This window comes from Clinocottus analis, unplaced genomic scaffold (assembly GCF_023055335.1).
Source record: "Clinocottus analis isolate CAN_PGR_092001 unplaced genomic scaffold, fCliAna1.0.p SCAF_25, whole genome shotgun sequence".
Taxonomy (NCBI): Eukaryota; Metazoa; Chordata; class Actinopteri; order Perciformes; family Cottidae; genus Clinocottus; species Clinocottus analis.
The window spans coordinates 4,992,908-5,019,490 of NW_027175987.1; the positions used below are offsets into that span (position 1 = coordinate 4,992,908).

Sequence of the window (26,583 nt, forward strand, 5' to 3'; positions counted from 1 at the left end):
ATATTGATGAGTGTATTGTGAATGGTGTGATGTGTCGCAACGGCCGCTGTGTCAACACGGAGGGAAGCTTTCAGTGTATTTGCAATGCTGGCTTCGAGCTCACCCCTGATGGAAAGAACTGCATCGGTGAGGAGCACACACAAGTTGATCTTTACATGAACTCTCAACCTTTTACAAACTTGACCTGACATTGTCCTCCTGTTTCCCTCTAGATCACGACGAGTGCGCCACCACCAACATGTGTCACAATGGCATGTGTATAAATGAAGACGGCAGCTTCAAGTGTATCTGCAAGCCCGGCTTTGCTTTAGCGCCTAACGGACGCTACTGCACCGGTATGGAGGATTTATCCAAACATTTAAATCAAACACTGTGCTTCCGCACTGTTGACAAATCTGTCTTGACACTCATGTATGTCTGTACAATTAATTGTGCCGACTATGAGTTAAGCATCCAGAATGATGAAATAATTCATCATTATCAGAAACGTATTTATATATATATACTTTGCATATTTAGTGAGGATTTAGTGAGGATAGCCTATTCTGCTCATAGGCTGAAGCCGACCTGTGGTAGATATGTCATGGTCTCTCTCTCCATCAGACATTGATGAGTGTCTGACTCCTGGCATTTGTATGAATGGACGCTGCCTAAACTCTGAGGGCTCCTTCCGCTGCGAGTGCCCTCCCGGCCTGGCTATCGATGTTGATGGGAGAGTGTGTGTGGACACGCACATGAGGACCACTTGCTACGGCGCCATAAAGATGGGTACATGTTCACGGCCGTTCCCGGGTGCGGTGACCAAGTCTGAGTGCTGCTGTGCCAATGCTGAACATGGTTTTGGAGAGCCTTGCTATCCCTGCCCCTCCAGAAACTCAGGTACAGTCTTTCATTTGCTTCATACTGTTCAATGACATTTTTACAAATCTTAGTTCATTTTGTGGAGAAAGAAAAGATGTAATCCGGCTCATCTGATGTTTCTTCCAGCCGAGTTCCAGGCTGTATGCAACAGTGGTATTGGCATTACAGCTGACGGCAGAGGTGAGTATTTTGTTCATGAAAGTCAATGTTCTGCCAGTGCTGTTTAGAAACACTGGTATCAGAATGAATCTACATAATGCCTGTCCTCTCTTAGACATCAATGAGTGTGCCCTGGACCCAGACATTTGTCAGAACGGCATATGTGAAAATCTGAGAGGAAGCTACCGGTGCATCTGCAATATCGGCTACGAGTCTGACACAAGTGGCAAAAACTGTGTTGGTGAGTCAGTGGAGTATTTTTTTTGTTCGGGATGTAAAAATATGTTTATAGTGGCCACATACAGGTACATTTCTTTTAAGATACAGCATCACGAGGAGAGAAGTCATAAAATCGTAACTGTATATGTCTTTCTAAAGTTTGCCAATATTAGCGAACACTATCCACCACAAGCTGGTTTAACCAGACCAAGAAAGGCAGCAATGAGTGAATTGAATTCAACGTTTCTCATGTGACAGTGTTATTTCTCTATTCAAAAGCTCGTCTCGCTACAAGGCCAAAACTGTTGATATGAGTGTTAGTGCTTCCATTAGATATATCTTAAACCTTTCATTCCTGTCCTCTATTTTCAAACCATTGCCTTCTCCCCGCAGATATCAACGAGTGCCTCGTGAACCGTCTGCTTTGTGACAACGGCCTCTGCAGAAACACTCCCGGCTCCTACACCTGCTCCTGTCCCAAAGGATACGTCTTCAAACCCGACTCAGAGACCTGCGAAGGTGAGCTCTCGCGCACCCGCATTCTTTCTGACTCACAAACACGCTGGTGTGTTTGTGCTGCCTCACAGCCACACGTGTTTTGTCATTTTCACCTCCGATCGAGGCCATCATGAGGTGGCATTATTACCAGATGTGTTGCATGTAGTTTCCAGTAAACATGCGGCTCACGGAAAAAGGACACACACTGCTTGTATCCGCCAAATGATGATGATGATGATGATGCTCGGTTTGAATCAGCCTCGACCTCAAGTGCGTGTTTGCACATGTTTCAGATATCAACGAATGCGATTCCAGCCCGTGCATCAATGGAGCGTGTCGCAACGTGGCCGGGTCCTTCAACTGCGAGTGCACCCATGGCAGCAAGCTGGACTCCACCAACACCATCTGTGTGGGTAAGACATCCGTCCTCCCAAGAGCCCGGCGCACTTCAGAGCAGCACGTCAGGGTCCGAGAAACTGCTCAGGATAATGATTACAAATGTGAAATAATTGGTGTTGGAGTCTTTCTGTAATCATTTGAATCGAGGTCTTGTAAATAAACACTGAGGCTGTTAAGGATTCCAGGAGCCATCCAGATACATTATCATCCTCAGATGTTGGGCAAAAAGGCACACACAATAATTTATTAGAAAAATACTTGCATGCATAACCTTGGTTCACATGGGGATTGCTTTACTTCACAGAGATCTGCCGCAGATTAAAAATGACATGAGGTATGTCAGACTCTCTGCTGAAGTGAAATATTCCACTTGTTATGAGTTTTGTTACTTTTGGGAAATCATTCTGAGAAAGCTACATGCTAATACAAAATGCAGATGTTTTTGTAACTGGAAGGGAGCATGAGTCATAAAATAAATATCCTCATGCATGTTGCATGAGCTGGCTCTGTCAAATATCTACAAATTTTTCTGGTTTGGTTCATTTCTGTTTTTGTTTTAGAGCCCATCCCTCAACGGGGAGAAAAAAAATGAGAGTGAATGGTGGTTTTGTGTTTGGGTGGTCTTGTGGTCTTGGAAAAGGGTGTCACTGGTATGACTGTGCACTCCTTTCGTTCATTAGGAATGGAAAGGCATAGGATTAAATGTAATGACGCATGGGCTTTACTTTACTCAGCTCTGCGTGCAGCCCAAAACAAATGTTTTATGCCAGTTAGGAAAGTTAAAGGCGACCTTGTGATTGTGTTTGTGGAGTATTTTGTTGCCATAGTTAAAGGTACCCTGGGGAGATCTTGGTATTTTCTCCACTCGTAGTGCTGTGGAGTAATATTGTCATGTCTTTAACAAATGTCTTGTGAAGATGTAACTGCACTAATGAACCCGGTTAACACTGAATGTTAACTGATTATGGGGGGAATCCCTCAAGATCTCTATAATCAAGTCTTCTCTGTTGTACCTTCGGCTCCACAGACAGCATGAAGAGCACATGCTGGCTGACGATACAAGACAACCGCTGCGAGGTCAACATCAACGGAGCCACACTGAAGTCGGAGTGCTGCTCCACACTGGGAGCCGCCTGGGGCAGCCCCTGTGAACCCTGCGAGATCGGTCAGTTCTCACACGAGGATGCTGCTCATTTCTCCTGCCAGTGTGTGATGCTATAAACCATTTTAAGTCAAACTTGTGTTGAGTGAGGCTATAAGATTTGTTGACAAACCTCTGAAATGGCATTTGGATCACTGTTTAAAATTCATATTGAGTAGTGGTTACAATTGCACACATTATAATTGCTCCATTATTACTACGTAATCAAAAGAAACACTTTGCCAAGAAGGGAAAACAGTTTTTGGGCTTTGCATTGTTCAAAAAGGAAGTATCAATACCTTCTTAATATTGTGACGAACCAATGTATGCATACACGCGCTCATGTATTGAAAGTCTTTATTTTGTTTCTTAACGTTGTCCTGTCCCCTCAGACACCGCCTGCTCTCGAGGTTTTGCTCGTATGAAGGGCGTCGTCTGTGAAGGTAAGAACATTTTATAATTGGATGAATGGTGATGAAGTGCTCCCTTCATCCGACATCAGCGCCTGCGAAATCATCTTTTTGTCCTTGCAATGTGCCTTCATGTTCTCCCTGCAGATATCTTTAAACACATCGAAATAGTCTGTGTTTCACCTTGTAATTGTGGTGTAATGCCCCCCTCCTTTTAGACATTAATGAGTGCGAGGTGTTCCCTGGAGTGTGCACAAACGGCCGCTGTGTGAACAGCCAGGGCTCGTTCCTCTGCGAGTGCGCTGAGGGCCTCACCTTGGACGGTACTGGACGCACATGTGTGGGTAAGAGGACCAAACAGCACGACAAAGACATTACTCGCAATGAAAGTGATATTTCGAGAGGCGGTTATGTCACTGAGCTATCCAGACAAACCTTAGAAAGAGAGGCGACTTTGTTTTTCAATCTTCCCACAAACTTTTCCAGATACGCGCAGTGAGCAGTGCTACATGAAGTGGCACGAGGATGAGTGTGGCGAGCCGCTGCCAGGGAGGTACCGCGTGGACATGTGCTGCTGTTCAGTGGGTTCGGCCTGGGGCATCGACTGTGAGGAGTGTCCCAAACCGGCCACCACCGAGTACAGAGCCATCTGCCCCAGAGGGCCCGGCTTCGCCAACAGAGGAGAGATTCTGACCGGCAGGCCGTTCTACAAGGGTACCGAGAATTTACAACTCTCATTCAAATTTACACATTTACAACTTTTGAAAGTCTCAACTCTCATTCAAATTTACAAATGTACAAACTCAAAGGGCTTTGTGACACCACGAGTGTGTACATGTTTTAAAAGAACCCTGTAATCCAAGTGGAAAACTTTAACCCCTAACCTGGAATGTTCACACTGTTTATAATGTGTATTAATATATGTTTTTGATTAGTTTTTCGAAGCCGTGGCCATTTCAACTTTCTTTCTCCCTCTCCAGATGTGAATGAGTGTAAGGTGTTCCAGGGCCTGTGCACGCACGGAAATTGCCGGAACACCATCGGCAGTTTCAAGTGTCGCTGCAACAATGGCTTCGCTCTCACCGCAGAAGAGAGGAACTGCACAGGTGCGAGCACATTGATTTAAAATACATGAAACACGTCACGAAGAGTGAGCAGTTTGCGAGGGCTTCCGCTGTTGATGTTTTTCTGTGTTTTAGACATCGACGAGTGCCGCATCTCCCCGGACTTGTGTGGTCACGGGACTTGTGTCAACACGCCCGGCAGCTTCGAGTGTGAATGTTTCGAGGGCTACGAGAGCGGCTTCATGATGATGAAGAACTGCATGGGTGAGTTGGAAACACACAGTCGGATACACTCAGAGCGACGCAATTTCAAATGATACACCGTGTTTGAATTCATGTCTCTCTCTATTCACCTCCTCTTTCTCCGTCTTCCCTCTCTCTCTCTCTGCTGACAGACATTGATGAGTGTGAGAGAAATCCCCTGTTGTGTCGTGGAGGAACCTGCCTGAACACGGAAGGGAGTTATGAGTGTGAATGTCCCCCTGGACACTCGCTCAGCAGCGATGGATCTGTCTGCGAAGGTGAATCATGCGTCATAAAGCACACACACACACACACACACACACACACAAGTTCGCGAGGTGTTATTCATCATACTTCATGCTGAAGTCATTTGTAGACCTCGTGTGCTTGAGATGTGTCACAAACTGCTTCACAGTGTCAACCCTTTCTAATCTGGATCTTTTGTTTTCTGTAAACCTGTGTTGTATCTCAAATTCATTCTTACTGCAAAGCACAACGCGCGTGATTGTAGAAATTGCCTAACTTCTTTGCTTGTCCCGCCAGATGTGAACGAGTGCCAGCTGAGTGACAACCTGTGCAAGCATGGCCAGTGTGTCAACTTGGCGGGAACCTACCAGTGCTCGTGTGACACCGGTTACCAGGCCACGCCAGATCGACAGGGCTGCGTTGGTAAGTGGAAGGAAGTAACCAGGGGATTATCTGGGTGTGTACTTTACCTTCTTATGGAATGAAAAACAGATGTGAGCCTTCACGGGGACCTTCTTTGCAGATATTGATGAATGCACCATTATGAACGGAGGCTGTGAAACGCACTGCACCAACTCGGAGGGAAGCTACGAGTGCAGTTGTAGTGAGGGCTACGCTCTCATGCCCGACCTCAGGACCTGCTCAGGTAAACACAGTGAAGAAGAAATGCAGCAATGTCATAATGAGATGTTCATATCACATCCCGGAAGTTTTCCCGTGAAAGAAAACACACTCGTGCTTTTCTCTCTGATCTTCTACATTTTCCACCTGCATCTTATTAAAAAGTATTTTCTGCTGTTTCTACTAGATATTGATGAGTGCGAGGAAACTCCAGACATCTGTGACGGAGGCCAGTGCACCAACATTCCCGGGGAATACCGCTGTCTGTGCTACGATGGCTTCATGGCCTCTATGGACATGAGGACGTGTATCGGTGAGATGAACAACAATACTCAGAATATGAATGTAACTTTAACTTATTCTTCAGTTCCTCTGAGCTGATCTATGGGACTTCCTCTGTCAGAGTCAGTATCGGTCACTCTAATCTCTGAAGGCCAGAACATTCACATGCTATCTGCGTCTGTCCATCACTGTCTGCCCAGATGTGAACGAGTGTGACTTGAACCCAAACATCTGCCTCCACGGCGACTGTGAGAACACCAAAGGCTCCTTCATCTGCCACTGCCAGCTGGGATACTTTGTCAAGAAGGGATCCACTGGCTGCACAGGTACACACACACACACTCTCTCCCACCGACTCACACACACACACACACACACACACACACACACACACACACACACTCAAACACAAACATCTGGGGCTGAGAGGTCTGAGCCTCTCTGTGTCCAACTCTCAGACGAGTGTTGAGACAGGTCACCCATGCATTCACCAGTTAAAGGTCCACCATTTAAAACAATGTTAGTTCATTATCGGCTCAAATACAAATAGAACTGAAAAATATCTGTTACGCAAAAAAAGTTACATTTGAACATATTTTTGAATGCAATTAATACAGGAGCATTATACACACAAACCTAAGGCTGAAATATTCGATTTTTTCATTTTGTTTAATGTTTAAAAGGCAAATGTGTGTTACTGTCTGCCTGAAGTATTGGCTAAGTGATCTCTATACCTCTCCAGATGTTGATGAATGTGAGATCGGGGCTCATAACTGTGACATGCATGCCGCCTGCATCAACGTGCCTGGAAGCTTCAAATGCCGCTGTCGAGACGGCTGGGTGGGAGACGGCCTCAAGTGTGTGGGTGAGTGCATATGCTGATCATTTTCAAGACAAAAGAAAGGAACAAAATGTTCTTCTGCACTCAAGAATATCTGATTGCTCAGACTGCTTTGATTAAGTTTACTTTTCTCACACTTTCTTTCTCTTCCTTCCTGCAGATCAGGATGAATGCTCTCTGGAGGACCACAACTGCAACCCCAATGCAGACTGCGTCAACACACCGGGATCCTACAGGTGTACCTGCAAGGAGGGCTTCAATGGGGATGGATTTTCCTGCTCTGGTAAGACTGCTGAAGCATTCTTAATAATGAAATACACGCCACTGTGAGTGGCCAGTGAGTACCACGCACAGTGAGTTTAAAATGGACCCGTCTGCTCTGTTTCAGACATGGACGAGTGTGCAGACAACGTGAACCTGTGTGAGAACGGACAGTGTCTGAATGCTCCGGGCGGCTACCGCTGCGAGTGTGAAATGGGCTTCACTCCCACAGAGGACAGCAAGGCCTGCCAAGGTGCTGCATTCCTTCTGTCACATTTGTATTCCCTTTGCTGGTTTTTGTTTGACATTCACGTAGTGGAACTAACATTTCCTCTCTCTCCGTGTCGCCTTCGCCACAGACATCGATGAGTGTAATTTCCAAAACATTTGCGTGTTTGGAATGTGCCAAAACCTTCCAGGGATGTTCCGCTGTGTGTGTGATGATGGTTACGAACTGGACCGCAGCGGAGGAAACTGCACTGGTTAGTGTTGAGCTTCTGCAACTCGAGCCCTTAAATCACGTAGTTCAGACGTAGAACTGGCTGAGTTTCTTTGACAATAACAGCCTGCATTTATGCATCGTGTCACCACTTGAGAATCTTTGATGAAAGATATCCAACGTATGCAAAGACCAAAAATCTGTCTAATAGCGTCTGTTTATTCCATTATTTCTCAGTTTTTGTACAGATCTCCTTTAAATCATCCCTCTGTTAATTTGCAACACAAGCAAGATTTAAACTCATTAAAAGTAGTATTTGGCCCCTTGCAGCAGCATATTAAACTCATAGGTCAATATATTTTCGAAACGTGTCTGGTGTGTGTTGCTGAGCTTCTGTGTGTACTGCAGATATCAACGAATGTGCGGATCCTGTGAACTGCATCAACGGGCTGTGTGCGAACACTCCAGGGAGCTACCTGTGTAACTGCCCAGCTGACTTTGAGCTCAACCCCACAGGAGTGGGCTGCGTGGGTGAGTCACACTAAAAGCTGGCCCAAGCACTCTTTATTTCAGTCATACGTTCCTGACACATGAAAGTGACGCTCCCTTGTAATGATAAGCCAATATTTGTCTTTCTCAGACACCCGTGTGGGCAACTGCTTCCTGGACACTTTTGGACGTGGCGATGGAGGAATCTCCTGCAGTGCAGAGATCGGCGTAGGCGTGACACGAGCTTCCTGTTGCTGCTCCCTGGGAAGAGCCTGGGGAAACCCCTGTGAAATGTGCCCTCCCACCAACTCCAGTACGTACCGCAGGACCTCGACTGATCGATCACCTTCATGTGCTGCAAATTCAGTCACCCCCGGTTGTCTTCGCTATTCTGATACACTCTGAAATGGACACACACACTAACTTGCTGTGTGTCTTGTCTGTAGCGGAATATAAGACCCTTTGTCCAGGAGGAGAAGGATTCAGACCCAACCCCATCACGGTTATCCTTGAAGGTAAATCCTCCGACTTTCTAAAACGTAAACGTTGGCTTATATTTGTGGAATCAACTAACAATTTGAATGATTCTCTAGATATTGATGAGTGCCAGGAGCTGCCAGGTCTCTGCCAGGGTGGCAACTGTATTAACACATTTGGTAGTTTCCAGTGTGAGTGCCCAGCAGGCTACTATCTCAACGAGGAGACTCGCATCTGTGAAGGTCAGAGCTGAAAGAGAAATGCCACCGAATTTGTTTTTGGGAAAATTAACAACCTGCTCTTACCTCAACTTTTTTTTTTTTCGAATGATCATATCTTTAAATACAGATATCGATGAGTGCACGGCCCACATCGGGATCTGTGGACCTGGTACCTGCTACAACACTCTGGGCAACTACACCTGTGTGTGTCCCCCTGAGTACATGCAGGTCAATGGAGGAAACAACTGTATGGGTGAGTGAGAAAGACAGACAAGAAAATAGTTCTCACGTCTGAAACTAAAACAGCACTCACTGTTTGAAAAGGCAAACATTTCTAAATGCCGGCTCTCAGCTTTTGGATTGAAAGGACTGTCCAACTCTTTGTGACGCAGACATGAGGAAGAGTGTGTGTTACCGGAACTACAATGACACGTGTGAGAACGAGCTGTCCTTCAACATGACAAAGAAGATGTGCTGCTGTGCCTACAACGTGGGGAAAGCCTGGAACAAGCCGTGTGAGTCCTGCCCAACTCCTGCCACCAGTAAGTGTCGATAAACACAAGAGAGGCGTATTCTGACACAAGTAGAACGTCGCTGTACGAGTGCATTTTCATTACTGTCGCTGAGCGTCTCCTGTCCTGTCTGTTTCAGCTGAGTACCAGTTACTGTGTGGTAACCAGGCTCCCGGCTTCATCATTGACATCCACACTGGCAAGCCGATCGGTAAGGTCAAAACAAGGTCGAAAGGGTTAGTGCGCAAAGGCGGTGCTGTAACAAGGCGCAGTTTGCATTATTACGTTGTGTGGTGTTGTTTCGTACAGATATCGACGAGTGCAGGGAGATACCTGGTATCTGTGCCAGTGGAGTGTGTATCAATCAGATCGGGAGCTTCCGCTGTGAATGTCCAATGGGCTTCAGCTACAACAACATACTGCTCATCTGTGAAGGTACGACTCTCTCTTTGTGCTCCTCTTACTGTGTTTGCTGCAAGAGAAGATCACCGCAACTCTCTGTGACTTGAAAACCAACCCACCTCTTATGAGACGGTGAGCACATGGTGTTCCATAGATTTCCTGCTCTTTTGCATATTTTGTTTTTCCTTTTTTTTTTTGTCTCTCACTCTTTACACTCATAAAAGTAAGTCTCCACACACACACACTTTTACTTCCGAACAGTGTATTTCCTCTTTTGATCCCGCTGCTGAATCATTGCACACTTATGCCTTCCTTATACGGTACAGAGTATATACTTACTTCTGGCACAAACACTCAAAACCATCTCTGCACTTAATCACACCAACACACTCGGCACACAAACAAACACAGCTTACACTCACTCACTGGCCGAGAGGCACTTTCGCAAGCAGTCCACTCAGTGGACTTAATGCTGCCTTTTCCCAAATGAGTGATGTCCTTGTAAAGACAAGCATAGTGGCTCTGGAAGAGAGCACCAGCCTGGACCTTCAGTCATCCAGACCAGAACCTGCCAGCGTCGGACCAGCGTCCCAACTGTCCCAGAGCTAAAATGGAGCTGTCTTTATTCTCTCCTGCTGTCCACAAGCTTTGAACAGACAGTTACGGCGCCTGTGATTGACGTTTGCTGTTTCTCTTTTTCTTCCCCCTGCATAGATATTGATGAGTGCAACAGCGGGGATAACCTGTGCCAACGCCACGCCAACTGCATCAACATTCCGGGCAGCTACCGCTGCGAATGCTCGCCAGGCTTCAAACTGTCCCCCAGTGGGGCCTGTTTGGGTGAGTGCAGCCTGTGTGACAGGCCTCACTGGGGTTTCCTGTCCGTAAATACCAGAGAGTCGGGCTAATTGTGTCGGGGATGTGAGGAAAATGTAAAACATTGACATCCATTGACACTAATGATGGAATAGAACAAAACAAACGTATTATAAATACCATACAACACACACAAAAGGTGATTTACACTAAAACTAAAACATAAAGTATGACTGCGTTGACTTAAATTAACAGTAAATGTATCGGCTGTTATAATAACCAAGCCAATCAAAGAAAAGATGATGGAACCAGTTTCTCAAAGATAACATGTGTGTCTTCTGTGCATTTCACATTATAGATAATTTAATATATTTTGATTTTTGATGAAACAAACTATTTGTAAGATGAACCTTGTGCTTGAAAAACATCAGAATGGATATTTTCAACATTTTATGACATTTCAACTTCACAATCATTTCTTTCTTGTTCAGACCGTAATGAGTGCCAGGAAATCCCGAATGTGTGCAGCCATGGAGAGTGCATCGACACGCAGGGAAGCTATCGCTGTCTCTGCCACAACGGCTTCAAGGCTACTGCTGACCAGACCATGTGCATGGGTGAGGAGCTGGACCGAAAACTACACAAAGACACACAGCAGTGTGTGTGTTGCTTGTAAGCCTGCGTATTAAGTCTCAATGTTGATCCTTCTGTGTGCATTTCAGACATCGACGAGTGCGACAGACAGCCATGTGGTAACGGTACCTGTAAAAACACAGTGGGATCCTACAACTGCCTCTGCTTCCCCGGCTTCGAGCTCACACACAACAACGACTGCATGGGTACGGATCATTGACAGTTCTGCTCTACAAAGGTCAACAGCAGTCAGGGTCAAAGTCTTTCGATGTCATATTGTTCAGGATTTCCCCCTTTAAATTCCACGAAGAACATGCCCCACCCCCCTTTTCCGGACATTCGGCAGATGACATCAAATCGGTTTTGACCTTTCCTGTGTGACAAATAACATTTCTTTCAGAAGCGCTTGATGTTTCTGGTGTGTTTGTCGATGGATATCCGGAATCAGAGGGATGTTTAGAGCCCTCATCCTTACAATGTTGCCCTTACAGACATAGACGAGTGCAGTGCCCTCCAGGGCCAAGTGTGCAGGAACGGACAGTGTATCAATGGCCTGGGCTCCTTCCAGTGTCTCTGCCATGAGGGTTATGAGAATACTCCAGATGGGAAAAACTGCGTTGGTATGTCATGGGCTATTGATTGATCATACTCAACAGTTTGTTTGACATGCACGGCTATAAACGAACACTCTCTCATTTGTAAACTGTGTGATTTTCCACAGATATCAATGAGTGTGTGAGTCTACCCGGCACTTGCTCTCCGGGAACTTGTCAGAATCTGGACGGATCTTTCAGATGTATCTGCCCTCCTGGCTATGAGGTGCAGAATGACCAGTGTATAGGTGAGACACACACACACACACATACACATGCAGTGGTAGACAAGCTTCAGTACACATATACTCAATACACATACACTGAGCCATCTGCTCTAACGCACTCTCACCACCGTGATTTCCACATCTCCCTTACTACGTTCCAGATATCAACGAGTGTGAGGTGGAACCTAACATCTGTCAGTTTGGCACCTGCACCAACACCCCTGGGAGCTTCCAGTGCACCTGCCAGACGGGCTTCGTACTCTCTGACAACAAACGGCGCTGCTACGGTGAGAGAAGCTGTTCGTTACTATCCTGAATGAAGTCGCTCATGTGACGTCTTTTATCTCCCTTACTGAAGTGGGGGAGGACGTTTTTGTCTTTGTGTGTCCCATGAGTGACAGACCAATTACTGTCCGTCATTCTTTCGGCAGATACCAGAGAGAGCTTCTGTTTCACCAAATTTGAGGCAGGAAAGTGCTCCGTGCCCAAAGCTTCGAACAACACCAAGGCCAAGTGCTGCTGCAGCAAGATGCCGGGAGAGGGCTGGGGCCTTCCCTGTGAGCTGTGCCCACGAGAGAGCGAGGGTGTGTAACACAATGAAACTGTATCTTTAATGAAGACATCACAGGCACACAGCGACATTTGTTAAGAATAATCAAGCTGACCTTTTTTTTTCTGCGTGCATTTCCAGCTGCTTTTGACACTCTGTGTCCCTTCGGCCTCGGAGCCCTGCCTGGACCGGGAGACGCTCGTGAAGGTGAGGGCCGAAACGTACATCAAGTACCTCGAACCGCGTTTTGTTTATATGTTTGAAAAATAGGCTCATTTTCTTCTGCTTTCTTTAGATATGAATGAATGTCTGGAAAACCCAGGGATCTGCCAGAATGGCATCTGCATTAATACAGATGGTTCCTTCCGCTGTGAATGCCCCTTCGGCTACAACCTGGATTACACCGGAGTCAACTGTGTTGGTGAGATGGTTTCTGATATTACAGTTAACAAAATGCAACATTGGAATCATCGAGACACACTGAGTATTTTAAGTATTCATACAGAAACAGCTGCAATAAACTGTCGCTTGACATATCTTTTTTTAGGAACTATATTGCCATGTCTCAAAATACATAATGAAATTCGTGTGACGCTATTTTTTTTTTATCACCAGTAGCAGCCTTTTCCTGCATTAGAGCCTGATCTATTTTAGGAGTAACATTGAAGCTGCTCATAAGTGCTTTTAAAGTCTCAGGTACACTGAAAGTGTGTCATTGGTTTTGATGGCCTGCTCCGTCTATACCCCGCTCTTCTCCAGACACTGACGAGTGCTCAATAGGAAACCCGTGTGGAAATGGAACCTGCACCAATGTTGAGGGAGGCTTCGAGTGTTCGTGCCAGGAAGGATTCGAACCCGGACCCATGATGACCTGTGAAGGTCAGACATTTACACAGTAACACATTGGCAGAGGTAAAATGATCATGAATTCAAATAAGCTGTCTCTCTTCTTGACCCCAGACATCAACGAATGCTCCCAGAATCCTCTGCTGTGTGCCTTCCGGTGTGTTAACACCTTTGGGGCCTACGAGTGTATGTGTCCGGGTGGCTACGTGCTGCGAGATGACCAACGCATGTGCAGAGGTGAGAGGGAACCGCAGATTTCATTTCCATAACGTGTCACTTTTCTCTGCTTGATTTCTGTCATCTCAGATTTTTCATATATATATATATTCTGTTTTGCCGCCTGTGTTTTATTCCTAATTGTCCATCTGTCATTGTCCCTCACCAGACCAGGACGAGTGCTCCGAGGGTCTGGATGACTGCGACTCCAAGGGCATGACCTGTAAGAACCTGATCGGTACCTTCATGTGTATCTGCCCTCCTGGCATGCAGCGCAGACCGGATGGAGAGGGATGCATGGGTGAGTAAAAATGTTTCAGCCAACGTGAGAGGTCATCCTCAGTCCTCTTCGCTCTCCTCATCCTCATCCTCCCGCCCTTCTGCTCTGGACACTGGCAGACCTGAACGAGTGCCGCGCCAAGCCTGGCATCTGCAAGGACGGACGCTGTGTCAACACAGTGGGCAGCTACCGCTGCGAGTGCAATGACGGCTTTGAGTCGAGCTCCACCGGAACTGAATGCATTGGTAAGATCACAACTGCTGAACGCTGAACAGCACGTTGTCAAAGCCTGTGAAGGCGTCATAACCGCTATTGTGATCGCATTCAGTGGAAGTTTAGCAACCAGAACATGTTTTTTGTGTCTCCTTTCCTTCAGACAACCGAAAGGGCTACTGCTACATCGAGGTTCTGCAGACCATGTGCCAGCAGTCATCCACCAACAGGAACAGCGTGACCAAGTCTGAGTGCTGCTGCAACACGGGCCGAGGCTGGGGCTCACAGTGTGAGCTCTGCCCGCTGCCTGGCACCGTACAGTACAAGAAGATGTGCCCACTTGGACCCGGCTATACCACAGACGGGCGAGGTGAGGGGCCCGTCAAACAAATTAGATTCAATTCATCGCCACGATCTTTGAAAGTGAAAGCCATAAAGAAGGAAACCAAGCAGGTGGCTCACTGTCATGAAGAAACTTCATGGCTCATGCCGGCAGAGTGAATCCCTAATCCAGATCACTGTCTAAAATGCCTTCTTACTTCCAGACATCAACGAGTGCCAGGTGATGCCAGATATGTGTGTGAACGGTCAGTGCATCAACACCATCGGATCCTTCCGCTGCCACTGTAATGTGGGCTATAAAACCGACTTCACTGCAACCTCCTGTCTTGGTACGCTGATCTCTGTCCTCTGACACTCTCTCTTGTTACCAGCCAGTTTAGTTTCAAAGGCATTGGGCTTCATCGATACTGAACAGCTGTCTGTATTTTCCATGTCTCGGTACAGATATGGATGAGTGCGGCCTTTCTCCGAAGCCATGTAACTTCCTGTGTAAAAACACAGAGGGAAGCTACCTCTGCTCCTGCCCCAGAGGATACAGCCTCCAGCCAGATGGAAAGACGTGCAAAGGTAGGTGGACTCTTAATTTAGGATTGCTGGTTATTTCATAGCTCAGCTTTTTTTTTGATAGTTCACCAAATGAGTTGTGTTGTTACCCTCGACACTGGAGTAGTCCGAGTACTGTTATCCTATGTTCTTCTAAACCCAAATGTATTATTTTTCCGTACCCTTTTTTGCATTTTATTTGGAGCTTTGTAGTAATCACACAAGTTCGAGACACAAAAACCAGCACATTTTCAGGCTGTCCTCAACATATTTATAATTTCAGCTTCAAACTAAACCAATGCTTCATATTTTTCAGCTTTTAAAGCCACCATGGTTCAGACCGGGGCAGCTAGAATCTACAATATTTAAGCATATTACACCATCATTTTACCTTCCATTCATTGGCTAGACATATCCATGTCAGATCGGACTTTAAGGTGCCTCTGATAACTTTTACAATGACAAAATGGTCTTCTTAAAACGTATTTCAACAGTGTAATTGTATCTTCACACGAAGCTCATGCTTTTCACAATAAAAGCCCCCTTTAAAAAATAATCTCCAAACAATCACTCTATGTTTTAAACAGCCGACATTCGCCTGTCCTAGCTATTGTTATTGTGTGTTACAGATTAAATATTGTTCTCATATAATTCCATCTTCACAAGCTTTACGTCTTTGAGGCTCCGTCCCTCCACGTAATCTGGTGAACGTGAAGTACTTTCTTCTTTCCCTCTCAGATCTGGATGAATGTTCGACCAAGCAGCATAACTGCCAGTTCCTCTGTGTCAACACCATCGGAGGCTTCACCTGCAAGTGTCCCCCCGGCTTCACACAGCACCAGACTGCCTGCATCGGTGAGCACAGGACATCAGGACATCAGTGTTGCCCTCACAGGCAAACACTATAATTTGATTACAATCAAATCCATTGCTTCTCTTTTTGCAGACAACAACGAGTGCTCCGCTCAGAACAGTGGGTGTGGCTCGCGGGCCTCCTGCATCAACACACCTGGGAGCTTCAACTGTGAATGCACGAAAGGTTTCTCCCTGGACAACACAGGCATGGAGTGTGAAGGTGAGCGAACACAGAAACATTTACGTTGAGCGAGAAGAAGGTCTCTCCCACGTTTCAAATCCAAAGTCATGGAAACGTGGATGACATTCTGGCAGCAAATATTGGTCGCACGAGAAAACAGTTTGCAACTAAAACATGTAACTTTCCTCTTCCTCAGATGTGGATGAGTGTGGCAGTAACCATCGCTGTCAGCACGGCTGTCAGAACATGATGGGAGGTTTCCGCTGCGGCTGTCCTCAGGGCTACGTGCAGCACTACCAGTGGAACCAGTGTGTGGGTGAGTTACAGGCTGTGTGCGTTTGGCATGTTGGCAGGAATGAACAACAACGGCACCGGTGCACACCAGTAAAGAGGACCTGGGGAATCCATCACGGTTAAAGTATTTTAAGACTGCACTAATTTCCTACAGTATAATTTTACATATTTACTGCATAATTTCATATTAAAAAAACTGCGATTTATGTAAGTAGAAATGTGGTCAATCGTGTGATCACGTTTCTCCTTTGAGTTCTGATAATCATAGGAATAATACTTATAGTTTCTTGATTGATCTCATTTAATTACCCTAAACATTAAAATAGCCAAGTATGCATGTTTTATAGAAGGTGTATTCATGTACTCACTCCTGATTATATCATATTAGAATATAACTATTTGCAATCCTTTGTTTCCATAAATCCCCTGAAGTACTGGGCACAACAACATGAAACCGGACAGAATTATACGAAAGTATTTGTTTCAGAACTCCTTTAAAAACATGTTTCTAAAGATTTCCAAAAGAAGAGTTGTCTAAAGAGGATCAACTCACGATGATAACGGCTGTAATGCTGAATTATAATCATCAACATGCAAAAGACATGTCAGCAGAAATGCACCGTACCGTCTCCTCACACACTTTTTGGTCTTTCCTCAACAGATGAAAACGAGTGTCAGGGCTCATCAGCGTGTGGCTCTGCCTCGTGCTACAACACACTGGGCAGCTTCAAGTGTGTGTGTCCCTCTGGCTTCGACTTTGAGCAGAGCGCTGGTGGCTGCCAGGATGTGAATGAATGCAGCAGGGGCGGCAACCCCTGTAGCTACGGCTGCTCCAACACCGACGGAGGCTACCTGTGTGGCTGTCCTGGAGGCTTCTACAGAGCCGGACAAGGGTGAGGGAACAGGAAATTAAACCGATCATTTTAAACAACTGCTATTTCTGGAGTCAAAACTGGTGTCATTAGATATTTTTTCAGTTATTCCTGGTGGCAGCATCTCACCATAAGACACGTTTTACCATGTTTCATGTGCTGACAGTTGTGCTGATGAATTTTCAATGAATTTCCTTCCCTTTTAATCAACATGCTGAACTCTCTCGTTGTTTCCGTCCAGCCACTGTGTGTCAGGCTCAGGTTTCCAAAGCCCGGTTGAGGAGGGCGATGAAGATGATAGTCTGTCTCATGAGGCCTGCTATGAGTGCAAGATAAACGGAGGAGGAAAGAACAAGCGACACAGGCGCAATGCTGATGAAAACGAGCTCAACCAGGTAACTGTGTTGACAAACCGCTTCTCTAATTTGGTGTGAAAATCCAAAACAAGTGTACGAAAATAAGTTGCTGAGGTCTGTGTCTAAGTGTGTGACGTTTCATGCCATTCCTTCCGTCCCTTTCCTCACTCCAGGAACCGTCAGTGAGCATGGCCAGCATCGACACCCAGGCCTCCATCCCCATGAACCTTTCTCTGTCCTCGCTGCACAACAAGGAGCCTCTGCTTGAGCTTCTGCCCGCCCTGCAGCCCCTGGAGCACCACACACGCTATGTCATTACCCACGGCAACGCCAATGAACACTTCCGCCTGCTGGAACGACGCGACGGGAAGAGCGTGCTCCGGCTCGGCAAGAGGCCGCCTCCCGCGGGGTCCTACCGGCTAGAGATCGCCAGCCTGCGGCTGTTTGGGCCCCGGAGACTACACCAGCTGGAGGAGCAGCACGACAGTGACTACCTACAAGGGGTTTTGGGAGACGCCCTGCGCATCAAGCTCCTCATCCACCTGCACTGAGCTTAGGGTGCGCTCATAATCCTGTTCTGGACTGATTCCTAAAGCCTTTGAGTTTAAGCCTTCCCCTCTGTCCAATAACTCCTCCCCTACAGGACCGTCCTCACCAACAGCGGTAATCAAGGGCTATGAAAGACTGAGTCAATCTGGCCAACTCTACCACCACTTTGTTACTGTTTATGTTATTATATGTCCATGTTTTGTGTGTTTTTTTTTTTTTTTTATCCCCACCCTCCACTTCCCCCTCCACTTGAATCCGACCCAGCACTCATTGTCTGATGAGCGAGCCCGCAGAGGAGATGGCAGAGAGGTGCCCTAGTGCTTGGACCATTGCCCTCTAATGAAGACAAAATGGCAGACAGATGGTTCACAAGTCCATGAAGCACTTTTGTAGACAAGCAAAAGAAAAAGGAATTACACAGAAACAGAAAGTAAGTGCTGAGCGTGGCCAAAACTGTCTTAATGCAACTTGTGGTGTCGTATTAAAACCACATGCAGGATACAAAGTGATGTCTTTCTGTTTAGTGCTCTAAAGAAGTGATATTACAACTTCATTTCGGGCGTCTAATGCCGTCACGGTGGTCCAAGGACTTTCTCACCTCTCTGTGATCTTGGTAAAATATCTCAACACTGGGGACACAGTTTGTCCCGTCGGCCCCTCTCAGTATTGAAGTGTGTCATTTAATGTATTTGTGCTGTTTGAAAAATGTTAACACGAAGGACTGCAACATTTACACGGCATTTCAGGTTCTTTAGTCCATAGCGATCTGTTTTATAGCTGGATGACAACCAATTTACAGACGAGAGAACAGCAAGCTGTGTTCTTCTCTGATGTAACTGATTTTTGTCCTGCCTGCGGGCAGCGGCAAGCAGGGATTAGCGTGTTTGCGTGTGTGTGCTGTCATGTTTGGTTACCTTAGTACTTTACCTCAGTACTGCTGTGATGCTGACTTTGAAACAAAGGAGGGGGCTGGTGTCGCTCAGAATGCATCGTGAGCAGGGAAACACACCAGGTAGTAGCTTGTAGACTAAAAAGAAGAAAGGTCAGGTGATGTTGTATTTATCCTGGTAGGGATTAAGACTTCAGGTGCACTGATTCTGGACCTGAGAGACAGCGTTTTCCTTAAGTCCAAAGTTTTTTCAGCTTGTTGGCTGTCTGAGGCTTGTAGCTTCTCCTGGGCTTTGTATTTTTTAAACAAACGTCTGAACATAAATGCTTCAGGGGAACAGAGCTGAACTCGACTATAAGCTGACTTTATCTGACTTCTGCGACTTGAGCTTGATGTCTGAGGTGTGAGCCTCGTTTACAACACAAAGAGACGCACAGCTGATTTGAGAAACAGTCTCAAAGGTACAAGACGTGTAAGCCTAAGCTGTAACTAAAGGTAGTGCTTTACAGTCCAGGAGCACGCACAGGTGAACACGAAACCTCACAAAAAAACCGAATATCCATCAGGTCATCTTTCATTTCTCGTGATTTTATTTTTTCTCTCAGAGAAAAACGGTGCTAGATAATACCATCTCTTACGCTGTACAAAGAAAGTGCAGTCTTGAATCGGGATTGCAAAAATAACTTTTTTCTTTGCTAGGATTGATTGTTATTGTGTATGTCTGTCTTTTGTATTGTCTCAGTGCTGAAAAAAACAATATTATCAAACTTGCTTTTTGAAAATTAAATTGTATATTTTTAAGTGAAATGTAGATGATTTTTTTTTGTTTTGTTTTTCGTTTTAATGCCAAGGCTGCCGAAACAAATGCTTCCAGTAAACCCAATATTGAAGGCCTTTATGTGCTGTTGACTTTGTGATGTTGAGAAAAAAAAGAAGCAAAACCAACACAAACCAAACGCAACAATGTATTTGTTTGTATTGTTTGAAACCACTGTCACCGGCCCAATCAGTTGATTTTCAGCAAATGAAATCAGAACACGTCAGACTTAAAGATAATTAACATTCCCATCTCACACTATCTGTCCAATGCCATCGGGATCAATGACAATCTCCAGCTCGGATCTGTGGTGCTGAACGATAATCTTTTTCTATTAACAGTCAAGGTTGCTGCACTGCCCCACAGCCTAGGCAATGTTTATAATACATAACCATTTTTCTAACCTGGGAACCTTTGTATACTTTGTATTATTATTGTCCGTTTGTAATTTTTCTTTTATTTGCTACTATGTTTAAAGAAGGCAATGTTTCGCGTGTGCTTACTGTATCTCAGCCTCAGTGTCAATCTTGAAACGATACTGTCATCACCGTCTGCTTGCATTGTACTTAAGAAATAAGGAGCCTGTTTTAGTTCACATGTCCACCATAATAAGCCTGACACGTGTTGACACCAGAGTCCAGCTAAAAGCTGAAATGACAATCATCCAGTCGCATCATAGCTACTAGCTGACGATCAATAAATCAATCAGCCATCACAGAACATCTTTTAATTTGCTGAATGATCAGAAATGTTGTGCAAAGTCAAAAACCAAAGATTTAAAAAACACCAAATGAAAGTCTGTAAAATTAGAGTGATTCACATAATGTAAACTTTTGTCCAGTGAAATTAACGGCAATAAAGTATTGTGGGGTATATTTTTAAGTCTTGTGTCCTGAATTCTTTTCTCATGAGCTTGTGTGTAAATGTCGACGGCTAACAAAAGAGACACATAAGTAGTAATCATTTTTATTTAATTTCCAACATGAACAATGTGGACTTTACACACAGTCCACCTCTCTGTGGAAATTAGGAAGAAGAAAATTTTTTTTTTTTTTCATTTTTACTGATTCAACCCGGTGTATAAAAAACAAAGCAGATAGTCAGAAAAATATTTAATTACAAAACACAAGAAAAGCAAAGCTACGTGCCTTGCCTCCCTCTACGCTGTGGCTGCATGACTACCTCAAAAACCCACAGTCTAAAGATTGGTACAGGAAGAGGGCAGAAGGATAGCAAAAAGGAGACTCCCAAACTTGAGTCAAGAATAGAAAAATAAAGCTTTCTTTTGCCTAAAGGTTGCTGTTTGCTTCATCACCACACCTGGCTGACTGACTAAAGCAAAAGACACAACCAGTGAACATAAACTCTACTTGCTGTAATAAGAGATTATAGTTTCAATATGGCTTTTCAGTTATAGACACAGTAACACAAAAAAACAAAACACACTCAAAATACCTGCTTCTTGAAAAGCATCTGAACTCGCTGCTCCAGGATCAAAACAGAAAAGTGTGAATTTGTGCTCCTTGATCAGCACTTAACACTTGATGCTTTAAAATGGATATCGATTCATTAAAGGGGCATCTGCTCAAGTGTAAACTCCTTCATTTTTCTTCTGAGTGTGTCCTGTATGTCGCGTGTTCTCATCAAAAATGTGGTGAGCAAAAAACCATACTGTGTTTTAATACTGGCAAGCTGTGGAGTTTTGAAGACCTAGCCCTACGGTGATGTCGCCGCGTGTTGTAGCATGTTAAAAGGGTGCTGTAGGTCAGGTTAAGGCAGATGTGCAGCTCATTATTTCTGTCCTTTATGGTTTAACATTTGGGTGTTTGGCTTTCAGGGATTCCAGTGGTCTGTGTGCCCGTTACTGAACCAGATATGTTATGCCTGCAGCCACATATTTACATCAATACACAAGCTGTAATACAGTGATATGAACCAGGCATACACCAGCATTAGGCCACCCTCCAGCAAAGAGTGCATTCACAATACTATGAATGGGTACAGTCCATTTCCACATCTAAAATGGTTTTAAATATCCAGTCTATGTGCAATGAAACATTCCCCCTTTTCACTCTCTCTTTCTACATCAACCTACACCAGTGCATAATCAAACTGGCCCCTCTCCAGCCCCTCCTTGTGGTCAGTCCAGGATGATGCGGGCATGCGGCTATAGGGGTCCAGCAGGATCCTGAAGCACCTGACCAGCAGGAAGACCAGGAAGAGCATGAGGAGACCTACAAAGGCGAATGCGGTGCGCTGCTCATTGTCCACACCAACAAAGGAGAGAGGGGGGCTGCTGCTGCCACCGACAGGACTGCCGGGGAGAGAGGAGCTGGCCGGGGACAGCAGCAACTCGTAGTCAAGTGTGGGCACATTGTTCATCCTCCAAGGGGCCCGTAGGCAGAGCTTACACAATGACTGGATGTTTGGTGTATTGGGAGGAGGTGCGGAGAAGGATGCGACGTTGTTCATGTGTGGTGGCACTTAAGGAAAGCCCAAACTGGAGATTGGGGAGTTTGATTACAATGCTTAATAACCTCAAAAGTATTGTATTGTACTGGCTGTTTGTTGGGTGAAGGGCAGGTAGTGGTAGTCAGAAGGTTAACAAGTAAGAAGGTCAGAAAGGTTTCAAGGTCAGAAAGTGAAGGTCGATAAGTCCTGCTATGCACACATCTTCCTCCGCTGGCCAGTTTATTGACTAAAATATAAGTGAGTTAAAGTGACATGATCCAGAAAGGCCTCGTTCCAATGTGCTCTGACAATGTGACGGGCAAATGCACAAACACACACACACACACAATTAATGTTAATTACTTTTCTGAATCACACATTTTGAGGAACTGACTAAACAGAAGCTCCACGCTTTTCTTAGTCGAGTGGCCGACCCTCAGGCGGTAATGTTTTTAGAGTGTTTATTCAGGGCCACTCGGCCTCATCAGCTCTCATTATCACTCTCAATCGGAGCAAGCGGGACGTGACGCTGATGCAAACACACCAACACGTGTCTTATCACAGTCAAGGTCAGTGTTCTCTATAAGAATTAATGGTGTTCACATGGACTTCTAACACCCACTTGGGTATAGCCGTGTTAGTTTGTGTCTGAGGTTTGTCTCACTGAACCTGAGTCAGACACAAAGCTATTTAAAGCATCTGTCAGCAACAACAGGTGTGTGTCAGTGTGTGTACAAGTGTGTTTGTCTAATTCAATCAGGAGGTCAGTGGATCAATGGCCCCGACTACAAAACAATGAATCCCCTTTGCAGGTGTTGCCCGTTAAATGCAAAATGTTCCCTCTTTGCCCGGCTTGTTGTAGCGTGATAAGTGGTTCGCAGCTGTCAAAGTGTGAAAGCAGGTCGTCAGAAGCGGCCTCTCTTGACAAGTCGAGCAGCAACAAGAGGTAGAAAATGAAAGTTCTGAGGGGTTTGATGAATTGCCAGTCATAAATGAAAAGTGGCTTCATCCAGTTTGATCTTCAATCTACCGAACGCAGATTGTGTTTATGGGGCTCTTCAGCGGACATGACAGAGCTCTGTTCACAGATGTAATGTCTTCAGATGTTCCTCGTTATGGCCAGCAACCCGTAAGTAACTGCAGCTCCACCCGCTGAAAGAATAAGAGACATCTGGTTAGAAAAGCATTGAGAAAGTTTTCCCAAAAATGTCACTAATGTAGCTCTAATGAGGACATCTCATTTTCACTCTGTAAGATCAGTACACAGTCAAATCCCTTAAATCAACACTGTACAACTTTTCCACTGGGACTGACTGTTTCTAATGCAGAGCATAAGGCGACGATTAAGGAATTCCATTCTCATTTCATCATACGACGTGATTATTATCACCCTTTGCTCAATAATTAACAGTGACATTAGTCATTTGAGGAGAGAACACAGCACCAGCATCCTCTGTAATGACACTCAATTAGTAAGATGACTATGGTGTCATTACAGTCATATTAGCAATAATGAATACACACATTACATCACCCTCCTTTGTCAGTACATTGTTGCACTGAGCCTTTCGTTCAATTGTTGACCCCCTTTATTCATTTGCTCACATGATGGAGGGGAGGACAAAGTGTTGTGGAGCCTCATTAATAATCTAAAATCACATCTCCCCTGGAGGACCACGTTTCAAATCGTTGAATGAAACGCAATACGCAAACCATTTTCTTCCTGCTCACCCTTCTGATTGGAGTGTTTGTCAATGGAGTGGTGACTGGGCTATTTGCTTTGACAAACGTGATAGCGGTAGATATGCAGCACGCTGAGTGTGTGGGGGGGTGAGATGTTGAGGAGAGAAGAAGGTGAGAGGAGGCAGAGAGCTGGTTGGACACAGGAAGAGACAGAGGGCTTTCAGGGGAATTGAGCTGCAGGGGCAGAGATTTGGTTAGATTTGAATTTATAACACACTGGGTTCGTCATTGTATGGAGAGAGCATTATGGAACAATGCGAGATTAGGAGTGACTTTTTTTTTATTGAGATAAAAATAGGAACGTAGGAAGGAAACAAAACAGAGGAAGATGAAAAGCTAATTATGGAGATTGGTAGAGGAGGTAAAGATGGATGAATAGAGCAGAAGTTTCTTGGGTGAATGGGCAGCGGTACAGAGGAGAGGCTAGTTGGCAAAAACTGGACTGGCTCTCCTCTGCTTGACCATGGCAAAATGCCTTTTCATATTCCCTCTCTCAAAGGTTTTCTATCTGCTACTTCATCAGCCAGTGTCTCCAGGGTGGTTGGTGCACCAGACTCAAGCTGGCAGCAGGATGACACACCAGGGAGGTGGCACTTGCACTGTGAATGAATGTGCACTTCTGTATGTCCGTGTGCGTGTGTGTGTGTGTGTGTGTGTGTGTGTGTGTGTGTGTGTGTGTGTGTGTCTCTGGGCGGGGAGGGGAGGGGGGAGAGGGCTGCCTCTGACTGATGCGAGTTGCAAAGCCCAAAAATAGGTCAGGAAACCTTGAAACTGTTTTCAAGGACATTGTTACGGCTGACACCGTCACACATCTGCAGTTCCAGATCAGAAAGGAGCTCCAACCACCATAATCTGCCGCGAGACTTTTCTCTCGTTAGCTTTAAACCACACGTATGGTTTATGAACAATGTTTATCTTACAAGGAAACTTGTTGTTCAGCAGTCACTCTTTAGTTTTTGGTATTCTATTCTTTTCACCTCTCAGGGCATTTGGCTACTGATATAAACAGCCTTTGCATATATATATATATATATATATATATATATATATATATATATATATATATATATATATATATATATATATATATATATATATATATATATATAAAGCAATTAAAGACCCTAAACCCTGATACTCCGTGAACAAATGCTCAGGATGCAGTGATGCAGACAGACAGGTCTAATCCAGCCATGAGTGTCAACTACCCACTCTCTCTCTCTCACACACACACACACACACACACACACACACACACACACCACATACACACTCACACACACGCACAATATAAGTGGGCAAAAAAGAACATTGCTGACGAAAACCCACACACCGATCATTTCCAGGAATGTGGGAGGAGGGGCTAAAAGGTTCACGCATAACCTCCTCATCTGACCCTATTCACCGTGTAATTATTTAGTGGCAGCGTTTCTCCATTATCTTTGACTAACTTCACCAAGCGAGAGAGTAGATGATGAATAGGCCGAGGAAGAGCAGGAATGGAAAGCATTTGTTTCCTTTAAAATAATAGGTACCATTACTTCTACGTATTGCATATTGATTTATTTAAGCAATACACTGGGCTCATATGTGTGAAACTGGTCGATTTTATAAAAAGGAAGTTAAAATGGCAACAAGCCTTTGTGGAGTCAGTGGTCAGATAAGTGGTCAGATATATAGTTTGTGTGTGTTTGTGTGTGTGTGTGTGTGTGTGTGTGTGTGTGTGTGTGTGTGTGTGTGTGTGTGTGTGCGTGTGTGTGAATAAGTCATTGGGACGTAGAGGGAGGACAGACAGAGATTGCTCAGCTTATTTTCCTCCTCGTTAAGTCTCCCTCCCACCATCACCCTCCATCAGCCTCACACACACGCACACACACACACACACACACACACACACACACACACACACACACACACACACAACCACACACACTGTCGTCCATCAGCCATCGTCTTGCTCGACTCACATTAGCTCTCGCCCACTCCATTTCTCCTCCAGGACACTTCCTCAAAGCACCGCCGAGACCACTGAGATGAAGGGAGGCGAAGAGAACACTCGTCAGTCTTCATCAAAAAGCCCTTAAATGGACACCTCTCTCACACATGCATGTGTGCACGTGCACACACAAGTGCACCAGAGAAAACTCATTCCTATTCAAAAGCACACAATGGAATGAAAGCACACACTGAAAAGTTGCCTTACTTAAAGTTAACTTGCATAAATATAGAATATAGAGGGACAGATTCACTTAAATACACAGCGTACACACACACACACACACACACCACTGTCATCACTTCCTCACAGAGCCATTGATCCAGCTAACGTTGACAGAACTCATCAGGGTAAATGAAATGAGCTGAAAATAATTTTGTTACCTCTCAGGTGACCAGGGTGTCAACTTTTCCCTCATCTATCCACCTCCCACCATCTCTCACTGACACACACATATTCTCTCTCTCTCTCTCTCTCTCTCTCTCTCTCTCTCTCTCTCTCTCTCTCTCTCTCACACAGAAGTAGAAATTCATTGG

General features: G+C 45.2%; 3 protein-coding genes across 5 annotated transcripts in view; 2 read left to right on the forward strand and 1 right to left on the reverse strand.

Annotated features, from left to right (window-relative positions):
- LOC137794404 (fibrillin-2-like) overlaps nt 1-188 on the forward strand; it is a 35,752-nt gene extending 35,564 nt beyond the window's left edge. The window contains exon 13 of the mRNA XM_068591123.1: nt 1-188. Coding sequence (XP_068447224.1) covers nt 1-188 — 188 coding nt within the window.
- fbn2b (fibrillin 2b) lies at nt 120-20,837 on the forward strand. Its single transcript, XM_068591175.1, has 52 exons — nt 120-126; nt 213-335; nt 604-879; nt 988-1,041; nt 1,136-1,261; nt 1,633-1,758; nt 2,031-2,150; nt 3,164-3,301; nt 3,670-3,720; nt 3,906-4,031; nt 4,174-4,401; nt 4,668-4,793; nt 4,887-5,015; nt 5,147-5,272; nt 5,538-5,663; nt 5,764-5,886; nt 6,049-6,174; nt 6,344-6,469; nt 6,886-7,008; nt 7,145-7,267; nt 7,373-7,498; nt 7,605-7,727; nt 8,093-8,215; nt 8,325-8,486; nt 8,620-8,688; nt 8,767-8,892; nt 8,999-9,124; nt 9,264-9,413; nt 9,523-9,594; nt 9,693-9,818; nt 10,500-10,625; nt 11,093-11,218; nt 11,324-11,440; nt 11,726-11,854; nt 11,956-12,075; nt 12,216-12,341; nt 12,486-12,638; nt 12,746-12,811; nt 12,900-13,025; nt 13,364-13,483; nt 13,565-13,687; nt 13,836-13,967; nt 14,066-14,191; nt 14,323-14,529; nt 14,705-14,830; nt 14,946-15,068; nt 15,783-15,899; nt 15,991-16,119; nt 16,277-16,396; nt 17,036-17,267; nt 17,488-17,641; nt 17,776-20,837. The coding sequence occupies exons 2-52, from the start codon at nt 239-241 to the stop codon at nt 18,151-18,153; spliced, it is 6,849 nt and encodes a 2,282-aa protein (XP_068447276.1). The 5' UTR covers nt 120-126; nt 213-238; the 3' UTR covers nt 18,154-20,837.
- LOC137794433 (cortexin-1-like) overlaps nt 20,826-26,583 on the reverse strand; it is a 13,242-nt gene continuing 7,484 nt past the window's right edge. For 2 of the 3 annotated variants that reach the window (XM_068591176.1, XM_068591178.1), the window contains exon 2: nt 20,826-23,460. In XM_068591176.1, coding sequence (XP_068447277.1) covers nt 21,949-22,329 — 381 coding nt within the window. In that variant the 5' untranslated portion in view covers nt 22,330-23,460 and the 3' untranslated portion in view covers nt 20,826-21,948. Of the gene's footprint in view, nt 23,461-26,018; nt 26,080-26,583 lie in introns of all 3 variants that reach the window. The other variant, XM_068591177.1, reaches the window with a different exon arrangement.

Excerpts from the sequence above, each read along its gene's own strand:
- fbn2b (XM_068591175.1), top strand. The coding sequence starts at position 239 with ATGTGTCACAATGGCATGTGTATAAATGAAGACGGCAGCTTCAAGTGT. Across the intron at positions 14,530-14,704 it reads CTATACCACAGACGGGCGAG|ACATCAACGAGTGCCAGGTG; the intron begins GTGAGGGGCCCG and ends TCTTACTTCCAG. Across the intron at positions 14,831-14,945 it reads CACTGCAACCTCCTGTCTTG|ATATGGATGAGTGCGGCCTT; the intron begins GTACGCTGATCT and ends GTCTCGGTACAG.